Below are 17070 nucleotides of genomic sequence, written 5' to 3'. Positions count from 1 at the left end.
GGAGGTTTTTTTTTATGTGTGTGTATGTGCATATACGTGAGGTGAGGGCGTTAAGTGGCATGCAGGGAAGGAGGAGAACTAGGGTTTAGCTGCACACGTGGCTACAGAACAGCAAGCAAGCAAAAGGAAGATTTAGTGTTGAGGCTTTAACAAGTAGGTGAACCAACCACCTTGAAATAATGTGTACCTTGGTTACATTAACGTTCAGCATACAGCTTCAGTCCCTAACCCAATCCAAGAAGCCAAAGTGGAGCCTGGCTCCCCAGCAGATCCTCAGATACATACAGTATAGAAGCAATGGAGGGGCTCCCCAAATTTTATGGCACCTGGGCTGGGGATCCATGGCAGGGCTAGGTTTAGTTGGACAATCCAACCAGAGGCATGCAAGCTGGGTTTTTTGGCTGACATGGCCAAGCATAAGTTTTTGCCACACTTCCCTCATGCCTCGCTCTCGGTTACAACGATACAGTTTTCTAATATTTTACTAATGTTTAACAAATGCAAGAGTTATTAATTAGTGTACAGCATTTATCTGTTGATTTCCTCCCTGAATCTGAATGTTCTGTAATTGAAGCTGTGGCAGCTATACTACCACATATTATTCCTTGTCAAAATGGTGCTTATTTACGGTGTGGCAAGGAGGTGTGAACAATGCCAGCTGGCTCAGATTAAACCCTATGCAGACCACTGGCAGACTGACAAAACTGTTTGTGCAAAACATCAACACTCAGAGAAATCCTGATCAAGGAAAGTCTCAGATTGCCTTTTACATTTTTTTTTTTTAATTCTGGATTTTATTACACAAAATACATGAAAACTATCCTATAAAATATGGAGCTATGTTTTTTATGCCTTGGTTTATTTATTTTTTTTATTACTTACTCATTTCTTTATCATGCCCTGGAAAACTATAAATGTGTACCGTTTTTATGTAATAAAGGAAAAAAAGCTCTCTTTCAATTATCTGTATTAATAAAACTATCTTTCACAAACTTGCTCTAAATTAGCAAAAAACATATACTTCATGTCAGTACAGGTGCCAGCTCTGTGGGTGCAGTGGGTGCCTGAGCACCCTCAATATTGCACAAACTCCTTCATTACATCGGGGGGGGGGGGGGGAGTTAATTTATGTTCAGTTTAGCACTCCTAATCATTTTGAAAAGTTGTCTCCTATGCATGCCAGTTCTTCTGCAAATAATCTGCCTGATTCAATAAGGCTTTTCTCCCATTCTGTACCTATGGGAAAAATACCTTGATGAATCAGGCCTAATGCTAGTGAGAGCATGATAAGGATATAGCCCTGGTACTGAGATCCGGGACTCCATACTGAAGGGCTATTAAGTTTAGAAGAGATAGGACTACAATGTACACTTCTGGGCAGCTGACCTAGGCTCAAAGACAGACCCTGCCAAGCAAGTTTAAAAAAAACGCTATCATGTAAATTTTAAAAGCGCTGAGCGCATGAATTACAGGGGTTATGTGTGTGGCCGTTACGCGCCGAAGTGCCAGGCCGGGGGGTGGAGTCTGGGCAGGGAGGAGCGGGCCGGGACAGCGCCATTAGACGCTGTCCTGGGGAAGCACGTGCCAGCAGCCGGCTGGAGCGTGGGTTCTTCTGCTTTCGAGGAGCAGTAAGTATAAAAATAAAATAATTGGGGCTAGGTAGGGTTAGGTTAGGGATCGGGGAGGAGAAGGGAAGAGGGAGGGACGTTCCCCTTATTGGAGCGGACTGGGAGGGAACTGGGTAAAAGGGCGATCGCGTCACCCTGCGTAATTTGAAAATCCCCCCCGCATGCGCGAGTCGTGGGCTGTCCGCACATGCATGCGCAGATGGTAAAATCCGATGCGCATGTGTGTGCGGCCATCATATTTTATAACATGTGCGTGGCGACGCGCGCATGTTATAAAATCAGCGCATCCGTGTGCGCGTGCCAGGAACCGTGCATGGGTCTTGAAATCGAGCCCTATGTGCATAATTTTAGTTTCAGAATTCACTTACATGAGTACAAGAGTCCATGTAGACTTTGCATCTTTTTCTGTGAGTGGAGAAAGAGCACATGCACAGATCTGAAAATGCCGTCCTGCACATTCTCTCCCAACCTAAACACATTCCAGGAATGTCCCTTTGTAATGTGGCTAAAAGCAGATGAAACTCGTGCAAACGTTAGCCAATTTACCTGGGTGTAGTAACTTGGGCGGTGGCAGCTTGGGAAACAGCCAGAAAAACAAAGGTGATAAGACTCTGGCTGTTTCCTGATGTGTACTTTTATTTATAGTGAAAGCAAACAGAAAAACAGCTGCAGCTCACCTTGCTGTTCTGACAGTATTCAAACATCTTATAGAGAAACTTCCTTTCTGTTCTCTGGGGCCTTTCCCAACCCTCTGAGCTCTGGTCTCTTATCCCTGGTCTGCAATGATCCACCCTAGCCCAGAATTCCTTGCTGGGTCGGGACTTAAGGAGAACCAGTACAGATAGCTGTGGACGGTCCTTTAAGCTGTCCTGAGGGAGTTTCTGATATACTCCCTCACATTGGGTAAATGGGGTTTGAAAATTGACCTCACAATACATACCCTGACTGAAAACCAAAGTCTTACTATAAGATGGCAATAATCATCTTCGTACTTTTCAACAGATTTATTGAAAGTACAAACATATCATCTCCACAAACTGTCAAATCTCTACTGTCCTGTAATAAAGTGTATTACTAGCATCACTCTCCCCTCACCCGTGCAAAATGACCTATCTGAAAATTGTCCTCCTCAGAAGGGCTAACAGTATGCAGAAACAATTAGCTGGGTTTTTAATAAACACAGACATTCCCGGAGGCTTTGAGGTCGGGAGGAGGAATCCAGTACCTGTACGTGGGGATTTTTAAAAGTACACATGGTACTGTACAACCTTCCCTTCCTCTCCTGCACAGATAGTAGGTACAATGTGCACAGTGGCTTTTAATGTATGCACTCCATGCTAATTTCCAATGAGAAGCTAGCCAGGTCGTTTGAAAATTAGTTACAAGGTGCAAGCGGTAAAAGTAGCAAAGTTGTTTGCAACTTTACGGGCTACTCGACACTGTCCCCACATCTCCTTAAGTTTTTGTCGCATGTACAAAATGGGGTCTTAGTGAACAGGTTCTTAAAGCTGTAGGTCCTCTTAACTAAAGTTTTGCTTTAACCATGGAAATTGTAAGGCACATTCTTTTTAAACAACTCTACATGAAGCAAAATATAATTTGAGCTAGCAATAATTTTCTTCTTTCTGCCCTTCCAGTTGCTCGCTCACCATGGTGGAGCCCATCAGAGAGCAGAACCAATCAGGTAGGCTTCAAGCTGCTCTGATTGACAGTGCTGTGGTTTGAGCAGCTAGGAGGGAAGACAGAAGGGGAGTTATTTGCTGCTGAAATTACATATACTGGCAGATTCTTTTAAACTGAAAAACATTTCGGGCAAAAAAATAAAACTGTTGCTTTATGCTGATTAGCTTTGCAGAAATAAAGTGGCCTACATTTTATACCCAAGCTGGTTGTCTGTATGTACAAAAACTGAAATCAAAGAAAGGAAAGCAATTTAAAACTATATACACATACTCATTACTCTGCCTAGAGAATTTAGAACATACAGTAAGATCTTTTGGTCTTGCTGTAAAAGATGTGGCATTTACAAAAATATGTTACTTACATCAAGCAGAAAAAAAAAAACCCTACCACTACCAGCCTTCAAGGACTACAATTCATCTCATAAAGGTCAGCACTCACAATTATCCTCTTTGCTGATTTTTTTGGCATTTCTTTTGATATTTTTTATGATCCTTTTCCCACCTTTCTTTTTCACAGCATCTGCCTCACTACAATCACCTTCTTTTGACTATGCGCAATTGTAATGTGGAGGATGAAGGATGTCAAATTAGCTTCTCAGTAATAACCTACTTCCTTTTTTATAGTAAGAGGAAAACCCTAATTTTCACTTTTTTGCCTATCATTGAGAATTGCTCCTAGATGTTGCATAGTTACATCATTAATGAATCCAGGAACAGCACCATACCTCTAGCACGCCACCTAATGATTTTCCTCAATAGATCTCACCTACTTGTCTTCAAATGCACTTCAAAGTTTCTTTATTGTACACAGAACAGTAATGATGGCTATGAGGGTGAAAAAAAATAAACTTTGAAAAAGCAAATCCATGTTTTCTTTTCCACCCTCATGAGTAATAAACAATGAGCACTGTGAATGACAATACAATATTTTGCAAGACTATAGTGCAAGGCATGTGCACAAAAATGTTGTATAATCATAATCATTTGTTGTCACTTCCAAATACAACTATCTGAAATTCATGTTTACAGAGAAAACTCTCTCCAGGTTTCCAAAAGCCACAGGAAATTCTGCACAGTAATTAAATGGTTCTGTACTGAGCCATTAACATTTCTGTCATCAAGCCTCATGTTGTAACGTGAATGGAAACTGTACTCATACTTATTAACAAAATATGCATGGTTCAAACAATTTCAGAGCTAAAAAAAAAACATGTAATCTTAATAAACATAAGTCTTCTCACATACAAGCATGACTGACCTAAAACAATTTACATTGCTTTTTTTTTTTTCTGTTTGTGTGTTGTAACATGGCTTGAAATGCTAGGGCCTTCTCACTCTCAGATAGTGAACCTTGAAATCAGTTCCTAAATACAGCAAGGCAGAAAGCTCAAGTTATCAGTGCTCCGTTTCAATCACTGCTCTCATCTGACCAGTCGAAATCACTGAACCCAATAGCCATGTTGATTTTCGTCCCTTTTCTGACCGAGGTGGTTTTGGAAGAATTCTGCTTGGCTTGCATGTTTACCTGCATCCCAGAGTGCAGGTCAGGTCCTCCTACATTGATAGAGAAGATATTTCCAAAGCCCTTCATCATGGCCTGCAGACTTTGGTTCATGCCATCTACCTCCCCGTTACTGGTGGCTGTGATCTGACAAGACATCTCTGCACTGTTTGACTCCTCTGTTTTAGATTCAAAGAAAGACTTCTGAGAGATTCTCCCAGTAACAGGAAAGAAAAGCTATTAAAAAGGAGGAAAGGACAGAAGTAAAAGCAAAGTTACAATCAATTTATAATCAAAGACAAGGCAACAGATTAGTGGGCAGTAAAAGGAAAGTAAAATGATGAGTGAATGAATTAAAACATGAAAGCAAGGTTTTATTCAACAAGCTTGAGCTTTGATCTTTATAAAAAAAAAATAACTTGCAAAGAACTAATAAACAGTTTGGAAAAGAAATGCAGGTTGCTAAGGGAATAATGAAGACCATACATAAAGATGCTTTTCAAATACATGTGTTCTTTTTTTTTGTTTTTTTTTTACAAGAATGGCATTCATGATTTCTCTAGTTTGATATGATGTTATCAAAGAAAGCTAGGCCTTGAGAGACAAGACTGTAACTGAATTGCCAAGTTTCACACTTAGGTCTTTTGATTTTAACTTTTTCACGGATTTCCACCTGTAATGTTTCTGTTTATTTTTAAGTCGGCATTCAGCGTTTTTTTCCATATTTATAAGTTTCTTAGTTCTTTCAGTAGACATAAGCATAAATAAAGAATCAATGCCCTACTTCATAAAATGAGAGCTTTTTAAAAAAAATTTCTGCTTATGTTTATTTTCAATAGTTCTTTCCTCCCTGGTTTTCACTAGCAGACGTATCTGCCCCCCATCATTCACATCCTTCAGTCATCGTCACTTACATCTATCTTTTTATACGAAGACTAAACATGCTTCCATCGGGGCCACTCAGACCTGGGTACGCTGCGGAGATGGTGCGCCCAGGTCCGGTCAGAGAGGGACAATGGCTCCCGCTGTGGCAGCCCCTGCCAGCCGAGGGGCAACAACAAGGCTGTGCCTTGAGGGCGACCTGCAGGCAGGCAAGGATTCATCTTGCTGCCTGGGCATGGCATCTGGGGCTGAGGGAGAGTGGTCAGTGGAAGAAGAGAATTAAAGATGGAGGGCAAACAGAGGGGAAAAAACTGATAAAGGGCAGGCATATTTAGCATTAATACAGTAATTACAAAAATTAATTAAATTCCTGAAAAAAAGTTTAAGGTTTTGGAGTACAGACCCAAAAGTATTATCCTATTGTTTTGTTTTTTTAAGAAGAATCCAGAAATGACTGCACTGAATATAAAGGTTCATCAAGCAACATTTTATCACCATATATTTGCAAAAGGTCAATCCTAGGCTAGGAGAACATGGAACAGAAAAGAACCCCTTAAGTTGTTTATTATATTATATATTTTTCTTAGTGCCTTCTGTTTTATCAGCCTACCTCATTTGGACACAACGGCTTAAATTTTATAGATCATTTCTGGATGCTCCAATCTCAGCTTCCTCGGACTGTTTCTGACTCCCATTAGGAAACTGCTTGCAGATTACAGGGCCCCTTAAAGGGCCCAGCAAGGAAACCAATGTTCTGACACCAGCTACACCGAAATTATAGTACACATCAGCTTTTATCAACCAGAGAGAGTGGCAACAGTTCCTCACTACCATACTGCCACACTAAGGCATTCCAGCAAAGTCAACTTCTGGGCTGGCTATGGTGAACTGAGGCTTTATTGCCCTCCCTCCAGTTCTTACTTTATAAAACACCGAAGGCTATGCCACTCCTGGAGAAGAACTGCCCTTCAAAAGAAAAAGTGAAATTTCATTTCAGACATATACTTGTGTGTGTGTGTGTATATATATATATATATGAACTAGAAAGAAGCAGCATCTAGGATACTTAAATATGTTTTTTACCTGATTTTACTTTAATGCGTTTATTATTTTATTTTTACTGATGCTCTCCAACCTGGTAAAACTTGGGAAATGATGCATAAGTATAAAAATAAAAAAAATAAAAATTTAAACTGATCACTCATCACTCTAATATAGTCAGTTTTAAAAGTTTTAAAATGATTTGAGTAATATTTTCTGTGTCTTGATGTTCACTGTTCTGCTACTGATGACATTTCTTTAACTGTTAATTATAAAAAAAACTCTTGGATAATAGATTTACAATTTTAAGTTACCGTACTTAGCCCAAATATGACATTTCTATCACTGTATCTGTCATATATAACCATTGGCCCCACAAAAGCTCTTTCTTTTTTCATATTTTTTTTAGATTTTATGTTGCTCGTTTACTTGGGTTCCGTGCAGTGCTTGAGTACAATTTAATCTCACAGATTGAAGTATACGGGTAGTAACTTTTCCTTTTTGATGAGCAACAAAAAATCTAAAAAAAAAAAAGTGACCCCCCCCCCCCCCCCCCCTCTCCAGCTTCTGTGGCACCAATGATTATATGACAGATACAGTGATAGAAATAGCATATTTGGCTAAGTAACCGCTCGGTGTTGCGAAGGTCCCTTTATTCTATTGAAAAGTCTTTCGTCTTAAAACTTAAAATTGTAAATCTATTATCCAAGTATTCTTCTTATAATTAACTTTTTAATACACTTTTGGACTTGGACTTTTCTCGTGTGAGTATTTATTTGACTGCTGCCATTTTGGGAATAGAGATCTGACTCCTGAATCAAAGGGAAAGCTTACCCTTAAAGTCTGTGCTAATTTCACCGCTTGGAGCCAGAAAAGATTCAGTAGTGACAGGCAGGTTCAGCGCTACATTTGCTCCCTGGATTCAAGTTGCATTAAATAACCCAGAAAAGATCTTTCTGAATTCAGAAAATGTCAGCATGGCTGTGCCTCTTACTGCCTGAAGTTTCCCCTCGCTCTTCTAGCAGCAAAACCCGAGTGCACTGATGAATCAGCGACAGTGCAAACAAAGAATATCCTTTCACATTCATTATTCATTTGTAGTCTCAGAACTGACAGAACCCACTATAAACTTCATCAGTGGCAGAAAAGTAACAAGAAAAGGACCGAGTGAAGATAAAAACTGGTAAATTTACTTTTCATTACAAAAAAATAGTTAAGACTATAAAGAAATGAGAGATCCTGCAACGTTAATATTTTAAATTGTGGATGTTTTTATGTATCTTGCCTTGAAGAGTGGAATGTGTGAGAAACACATTTTTATTAATAATAACAAAAATAAGAAGAATAAGCATATAAATTGGTCTAATTTAAACCAATCAAGTCGCAATCCAAAAATTGAATTCAGACAGAAATTTAAAGTTAATGATTTGTATTTTTATGATTTTAAGTGTTTGTGGCATAACGATATTCGCAATATGATAAGGTATATTTTTTATTTTAATGCACAGCCACTATTAAAATAACCAAACTGCTCACTATTTCCTATTTTATAAATTATTGCAGTGCTCTCAATGGAAGGGCTTTGATTAATTAGAAATTTTCTCCCATACTGTGATTATGGTAGAAGCCTGAAATAAATCAAACTCCACTTTAATTGTGTTATTAGCAAAAGGTAGATTGGGAACAGAACATTGTCCCTTATTAGCTACATTCAGTAGTAACAATATTTGTATTCATATAGCACCTGTCATCCAAATGGAATTTATCAAATGATTTTTCCCATAGGCACAGAATAGGAGCCAGTAATAAACTAAGTCCACTGTTCTATACGGGAAGATTTTCAAAGGGGTACGCCGCGTACCCCCCGAAAACCTACCCCAAACCCCCCCTGCGCGCGCCGAGCCTATTTTGCAAAGGCTCGGCGGCGCGCGCAAGCCCCGGGGCTTGCAAAAAGGGGCGTCGGGGGCGTGGCCAGGGGGGCACGGTTAGGGATCGGGGGCGTGTGGGCGGTCCGGGGCGTGGCCGAGTGCCCGACATAGCGGCCTGGGGTCGGGGCCTGCCGTGCCGGCGCGCATAAGTTACTACTGCCCGAGTAACTTCTCCGATAAAGGTGTGTGTGTGTGTGGGGGGGGGGGGGGTTAGGTAGGGGAAGGGAAGGGAAGGTGCGGGGGGGGGGGTAGAAAGAAAGTTCCCTCCGAGGCCGCTCCGATTTCGGAGCGGCCTCGGAGGGAACGGGCAGCGCCCGCAGGGCTCGGCGTGCGCAAGTTGCACAAATGTGCACCCCCTTGCACGCGCTGACCCCGGATTTTATAAGATACGCGCGGCTACGTACTTATAAAATCCAGCGTACTTTTGTTCGCGCCTGGTGCGCGAACAAAAGTACGCGCGCGCGCGTATGTTTTTAAAATCTACCTCACATTGTGTTAAAATAGTTTCCGTGCATTTGCATAACATATATATCTTTAAGCATGTCTTCATAAAAAACTGGGAAGCAATTTTAAGTTGCATGCCTTTAAAAATACAATATCGTTCAATTTTTCCTGTGTTACAACATCTCCACTGAAAATAAATCTTGTTAGGTGTATTTTGATGAACAAACATCCTCTGGAAAATTCCATCAAGTCTGTCTTGTATTTCTTTAAAGTAATGGTTCTCAACTGTTACTAAATTGCGCTTTGTGTGGGCTCTGACTTCCTACCAGCCTGGCAACCAGAGTCACTCTGGCCTAGCACTAGAGCAAAGCCAATTCTATAGGAGGCTTGGTGAGCATTCAGGGAGTTCTGGGAGAGGGAGGGAGCCTGAGTAGGGTCTGGGGGAGGGGGGGGGGGGGGGAGAGGAGAGGAGATCAGGGCAATATTTTTTAAACATTTTTTCCCCCTACAACCAGCAAGAGTTCCTCATCATATCACTCTCCAGGATCTACTTGACTCTGTATCCATTCTCTTGCTGTAGATCTCACATGACATCTACTGTTTTGCTTTTATGCTTTTGTTTTTATTTATACTGCTCTCTGAGATTTGTTAGACAATTTGTTTACATTACAATGTTTATTTTGATCTAGTTTACCCTCTTCCAAGTTCCACAACCTTGTTCTATGTAATGCCTATTGGCAAAAATTTATGTTCAGTTTCAATGTAAACCGATGTGATTTGTATTTCATACAGGAACACCGGTATATAAAAATCTAAAAATAAATAAATAAATAAATAAACTGGGCCCGGGAGGGAGGACTCAGCCCACAGGTAATTTTCCCATCAGGTGGGTGGGAAGAAAATAGAAGTTAAGGGGGTGAGATAAAGACTCAAGGTTCATTTTCTTACTTCCGGCTTGGGGGTAGATGTGGAGGCAGGACAGAAGCTGCAATTAGGCAGGCAAATCGGGCTGATGGGATGTGGAGAAACACTGCCTTGGAAGGTGGAGAATAAGAGGGTTTAGCTGGCTAGCACTGATTTTTAGGGCTAGCTGGCTAAATATAGGCACATTGAGGTCCATTTTCAAAACCATTTAGCTGGATAACACAAAAGTTATCCAACTAAATGAAGATTTACCTGGCTAGATTTCAGCTGGTTAACTTATTAGCCAGCTAGAATTTAACTGGAGAAGTTAGGGGCAATCCGGAGGCATAACTGGTAGGAGCTGAGTTTGCTGGTTAACTCCAATATTCAAAGTTAGCCGGTTAATAAAGATGACTAAGTCTGGTCATGCCAAACAGCTGTCCTAAAATTAGCTGGTTAACTTTAAGATACCAGTTATATTCAATAGTGTGGCTGAACTAAATCAAGGTGGCAATATTTTGGTGAAATTTCAGCCTAGCTAGCTGGGTTCTGCTGAAAATCAGCTTAATTAGGCTGCCCAAGATATGGTGGCTAAATTAGGAACCCTGGCCCTTTTTAAAAATTAACTTCTGTATTTTTTAACATTTGAACTATAAAGTGATTTTTATAAATATTTTTCAGAGGGAAACGCCTAACATATTCAAAAACTAGCAACACTTTTGTAGATGTAGTTGCCTTTTAAGTGTTAGCAAGAACGGAAATCCATGCGAAATGGATAGATCAGAGAACAATACTTGCTTCTTTCAGTAATGCCAGCAGCACATGAAAAAAAAAAAAACAGGAAAGCAAGCACCTTATAGACACTGGACTATAGATATATATATAGATATATATAGATATATAAATATATATAAAATATTGGCATCTAGACAGCTATTTATTAAAGCTTTTCTCCCATTTTGTGTCTATAGGAAAAATCTTTAGTAAATAGGGCCCTAAGTGTCTCATGCAGTGTTCTGTGTGGGTGGATTCATAGCTCAGCATCTTACTAATGGAAGAGATTCAAGCAAGCCGAGAGAGCAGGAACATACCTGGGGGGCTGGGGAAAGCAGTCAGGTTTTCTCATAACAATCAGTCCGCATGTTCAAAGCTGCAACTTGTGTGAAATTTTATTCACATACACATGCCAAATATACTGTGCTCACTGAACGAGTCGCAAGGAAGCTGGAAAGTCTCACAATATATTTGTAGGTTAGTATGGTTTAAACGTGCACTATGCATTTTTATTATTTAAAAAAAAAAAAAAAAATCATATTATGTAACTACAGTTTCCACTTTATATTTGCTGCTGTAGCTAACACAACAAACACGAATACTAAGAACTAAATAATAAGGGCTTCAATAAAATTCTGTATTAACACCATAATCCACAAGCTTAAATTTGATTATCTTTTCCTGTACCGGATGCATAAGCCCTTTTTTTCTATAATTTATAAAATCAACTAAACCATGCCCAGAGATATTTGTCATTAAGAACACTAATTAGAACAAAGCTATAGCGGGGCTTCCAGACAAAGTAAGCAGGAGGAAGGCTGGAGATGGAACTGGCTGGTTACATGGCTATAGCCCAGCCATCCATTAAGAGAATATTGGTCAAGACTCGTTTACATTTGTAAACAGCGTGTCTGGTCTGCAGGGATCAACAGGAAGTGAAACCCCAATGAAGATTCAGGCCCATGGACACTTGGCAAGAGGCAGGAAAATGGAAATGTATTTGCTGCCGTGGAGGATAGGGTAAAGTGAAAAACAGCAGTGGTCTCTTCTAATGTCTTACTACAGCCAATGAGACCTGTACTTTTACAACCAGGAGATTCGGAGGTAAATATTCCAGAAGCAAGCGAGTTTGCTGTTGCTGGGGCTGCAGTCACTGACTGAATCTTAGTTGTTTTCTAGGTAAGTTCTCATAGTTAGTCCTTAGCTTTATAAATGACAGACAGTTCATTTCTGCCAAAAGTGATTCTAGAATTGAAATGTCACAGAAGATACTGTTCCCAAATTATTCATTTCTGTGAACTTGGGGGTTTTACAAGTGCCAGTGTTTCCCAGCAGCTACTCAGGCCCAAATGGTGTCAGCCTTGGATGGCTGAGCTTAAGAACTGTGCCGTCCAGTTTGGGAAGTATCCTTGCAATGAGAAAGGAGATGTGTCCCTTTCTCTTCAAGCAGATAGAGTCAACTAGTCTGGTTTTTTTGCAAATGTAAAGGCGACCGATCCAAATAAAGTAAATTGACATTTGTAAGCTAGAGGGACTTATGCAGGAATGGAAATGGTCAGAAAAAAATGTTTTAACAGAAAACAGAGTTGCATCTGTTTTATTTGCATGGCAGACTAGATCTGCCATCATTAACTACAGTACTATGCATGTTAAGAGTTGAATGCACTTGGAAGGGAATGAGGCACTTCCCAGGGATTATGCTGCTATTGCAGCCTTCAGTCACTGCTAATTAAGAAAGAAAACGCATGTGAAACCTGAAGAGCTGAGTAATAAACTCACACTGTACATACAGGTATTTTTAACATGACTCAATGATACAATGGATATGTAATTTTCATTTTCTCCATATGAGAGAATATGCTTTATAGTTGTTTTTCTTTAGTACTTCACACATAAATAGCTATACAGGCTGTCATTTTAAATCTAGAATACTGCTGATTGGATTTAAGTTAAAATGAATAATGTCAATTGGCCACTACTGTCACTATATCCATAATGTTCAGTTTCAATTTGATCAGTTGAATCACGTATCAAACATTACATTTTCAATATATAGAGTTCTTATATGACTCTTGAAAGAAACTTTCTCTCTTGCTTACTACTACAGAGTCTCTAAAAAGAAAGTCTGCATTTTAATAATAGAAGCAGGTGTCTGTGTAATAGATTTGGTCTAAAACTGATAGGAAATGAATTGTAGACCAAGACATTTACACTCCTGTTTCAAGAAATTGATAAGAAGGGAATGGAATTTTTTTTTTTTTTTTTTGGTTTCTGAGGGAGTAAGGTATGCTTACAACTCCTGTATCCCACTCACTCCCCAGCATGAGTTCATGAGAGGGCATTTTTGATATCTAAGATAGCGAAAAATCGACCAGGATCATTATCTCCATTTCTGTTTTAATCAGCTCTTCCTCCTGTGTATCATTGGTTGATTTATTCTCTGCTATCTACAGCACAGTGGCATATTTAGCCTGTTAAAGACTATATTGTGTTTTTTAATTTCTAAAATATTCAGTTCACATTTCATAAGACCCGATCCTGTACCCATGATTTTGTCACCGTGTTCCCTATCTCAGGTCCTTTTAATTCCTTGGCCACTAGTGCTCACACTAACAACAACAGGGAAAATGGATAGTACAAACATTCTACAGCCCTGATCTGCTGCAAGGTTAGATATGTACCGTGGTCCCTTTTTCAAAGCAAACTGACTTGGGGGAGAGGGGTGGGTCCAAAAAAGCATTTGTTGTGAAGATTTATTAGAGAAGAGCTTGACTGTTATTAGTTATTTCACAATAATGACTTGGAGTGTGACATCTACGGTTTGTTAAAAGAAGTGAGTAAAGAAGCCTTAGGGATTAGTGAATAAAAATAATTTAAAAAAAATGATACATTTAGTTTCCACATGTATGGTTTTTGAATATACATGTACTATTCTTGCAGGGACAGTACTGTATATTGTACTATAAAGTGGTGCTTAGAATAACAATTTACATTCATTCCATATACAGTGCACATGACACCCTTTGTAGAAAGTCAAAAGTACTATATGCTACATGCTGCCATGCACCAGTGCAAGCTTCAAACCTCAGAGCAACAGCCATTAAATAACTCTGCAGATATAAATACTCACTGGCGTATGGGACTGCTCCGTCAGCTTCTGCTCCCACATCTTTAAGCGTCTCTCTCGCTCCTTTAACTCTTGCTCCTTAAAGCTCAGATCCCGCTCCAGTTTCTTTAACCTCTCTAAGGTTTCTTCAATTTCACATCTGCAGAGAAAACAATTTGTTAAGCCTTGTCTTTGCCTGACAGGTACAAACTGTATAAAGCTACCTCCTGAATGCTAATTAAATATGAAAAGCTGAAAACTAAAAAACTAACTCAAGAAGTACATCTAATTACTGTTGAATGTGAGGTCTTTCAGACTCACAAAAACACCAAAAGATGTTTTACTGTACAAGAACTAAGCAGTATGCTGATTTATTACAAAAATAAATTCCCATCTTTTCTTTAAATATGATGAAAGTACTCTTGTAAATCAAAGCATGTGATTTTTTTCTCGTCATCAAATTCTGGTTCTACTCGTAAAAGATTTCTGATAAGGAAAACTCTTAGTAGTAACACGCATTCCATAAGTGAGAGCTCTTCTCTATATTGCTAATTCTCTGCTGTCTTACAGGAGTGAAGCCTCTCTATGGAGCCCCTACATTAAGACCCTCATGTGCATGCTAAAAATAGTGAGCTCTGCAACAAGGCCTTAGCATGCACATGAAAGTGGTCTGGAAAGACGTTGCAACGAGCATGCTAGAATTAGCATGTCCATGCATACAAATAAAGAAAAGTCATATGCAAATGTATTTATTTAAAAATGTATAACCCGCAAGAGTCCTAAAGTTCGAAGCGGAGTACAAAATGATGATCATAAAGCAGTTAAAACACAAACAAGCCAAAAAATAATGTGAATTGCTCCTATTGCATAGTTCTTAATTCATAAAATAAAAACATAAGATAACTGCAAACACTGAAGTACCTGCCCCATGTTTGGCCAGTACACACTGAAAAGAAAAATCAGAGGACCAGTAGCCTTGATTTATACATTAGGTGTGAATGCTAGCTTAAACAGATATATTTTATACTGCTTTCTGAAAATCTGAGCATTTCCAGGAATGAGGGTTTAGAAGGTCATGCTCACTCTCCACGCTAATAACCAAGCACTTGCTAACAACACTTCCTAACATGTACACTACTGAGAGGACTCTGCTAACTGCTAACAGAGGGCCTAAAAAAAATGAAGGCCATGTAGTGGAAGATGACATTTTAAAACTGTACCCAAAGGCCCTTGGGATGAACACATATGATCACACTTCTCTTTGCCAAAGACCCATTTTATGGAATTCTTACACACATTTACCTATTCACAACATAAATACGTCTTCTCAAACAGAACAGTTATACTGTATATCACAGAGGCTCTTCAAACATTACCCCATACCTCACAATCAGGGGCGGATTGTAAGAAAATATCAGCCCGGGGGATTTTTTCAAAATAGGTCCAAGGGTTATATGCCCAACACCCTTGTGCGCTGTCTGTGCAGCACATGTTTCAACAGCTCCCAAAAGCGTAGGAAGCCAAACCTTGAGAGTACCATGTGACCTGCAGCCAAAATATCAAAAAACCCAAATTCCACATTTTTCCTAAGTAACTAAGAAGATCCCTAGACCATGAATGATCAAACAGAACTGCAGGCCCCCTTCCATCCAGTCAACTGGCTGGCCCTGTGCCCACCACAAGTCTGATTAACACTTTAAGTGACAGCAGAAAAAGACCCAAGTAGAACATCCAGTCTGCCCAGCAAGTTTTTTATTTCGTTTAGGGTAACAACTGCTGCTCTGCTTTTCTTCATTTCCATCCTTTAGCTGCTATGGATCCTCTGTGTTTATCCCGCACCCTTTTGAACTTCATCACCTCTTCCAGAAAGGCATTCCATGCATCCACCCCCCTTGGAGAAATATTTCCTAAAACTGTTCCTATCCCCTCAAAGTTTCATATCGTGACCCTAGTTCTACAGACTTCTTTCCATTGGAAAAGGTTTTATTCTTGTGCATCATTAATGCCTTTCAGGAATTTAAAAGTCTGCATCATATCTCCCCTATCTATCCAGTCTTCCAGGGAATACATATCCAGGTCCTTCAGTCTCACTTCATATGACTTTTGATGCAGACCCCGCACTATTTTGGTTGCCTTTCTCTGGGCTGCTTCCATCCTGTCTCTGTCTCTTTTTAGATACGGTCTCTCTCATATTGTTTCTTCCTTCGCACCCCTTTGTTAATTGTAAACCAGCATGATGAGATTCCCATCGCGAATGCCGGTATAGAAAAACACAAAATAAATAAATAAATAAATGTATATATAGATCCTGGATTCCTGACCTGTTGTTATAGTCTCTTGCCAACCAATCAGCTCTTGAAAAGTTGCCAAGTAATGAGGCAATCATACTGCCAACCAGTGGCTCAGACACATTCTGCTGTTGGGCTGCTGCTCATGTGCTCATTCAGGAGGTAATGTTCAATGGAGTTAACATGTAAACATTTCATACTATCATCAATTTTAAAAGCCAATTTACACACTTACAATATGCATCTCAGACCTATTGGCAATTCAATGGCATATATTTTAGCAATTTTCAAAAGCCCACTTACATGCATAAAGTGCATTTCCATGCGTAAAACCCAGTTTTAAGAGTGTAAATCCTCAGCCCTCCCCCCAGTGAGTGCCTCCTGCATCATCATTTAAAGTTCTTGCTGCCAGCCCTTTCCCAGCTTGCTGCACCCCCTCCCTTTCCCATCCCTTCTCAGCAGCCCCACTCTCCAGGAGACTCATTGGCTCCACAGTTCCTGCCCCTCTCAGAGCTCAGTCTAGCCACCTCAGACAGAAGCCTCACTAACAATGCACAGGCACTTCCTCCTGGCTCCCCCCCCCCCCCCTCCCTTTCTGTGACTGTAGCTTGCCACCACCTGCTACTTCAGCCCCTTCCCATTGACTGTGTGCTGCACAGTCTGCTGCTTTTATAGTTATGGCTTTTCAGGTTCTGCTCTGCCTACTTACTCCAGGGTAGGGAGGACCAGAAGTCATTCATTCTGCTGGATTTCTCAAGGATTATAAAAAAGAAAATTTAGCCATAGCCAAGACTGCACATATCACTGCTGCAGTCAAGACTGGGGACAGCCACTGACACAAAGCTCGAGATGGATTCCTGCTTTCCCATATGGAACCAGTGCAATCAGGGCCA

The 17070-nt window shown here is 40.0% G+C and overlaps 1 protein-coding gene across 1 annotated transcript in view; it reads right to left on the bottom strand.

Annotated features, from left to right (window-relative positions):
• Positions 1-17070, bottom strand: part of MAP3K20 (mitogen-activated protein kinase kinase kinase 20) — a 492577-nt gene that overhangs the window by 133142 nt on the left and 342365 nt on the right. Inside the window, exon 11 of the mRNA XM_029605800.1 lies at positions 13914-14049. Coding sequence (XP_029461660.1) covers positions 13914-14049 — 136 coding nt within the window. The remainder of the gene's footprint in view (positions 1-13913; positions 14050-17070) is intronic.

This window comes from Rhinatrema bivittatum, chromosome 6, assembly GCF_901001135.1.
Source record: "Rhinatrema bivittatum chromosome 6, aRhiBiv1.1, whole genome shotgun sequence".
Taxonomy (NCBI): domain Eukaryota; kingdom Metazoa; phylum Chordata; class Amphibia; order Gymnophiona; family Rhinatrematidae; genus Rhinatrema; species Rhinatrema bivittatum.
Note: the sequence above shows the minus strand (reverse complement) of the source record. Positions and strands in the feature narration are given on the sequence as shown.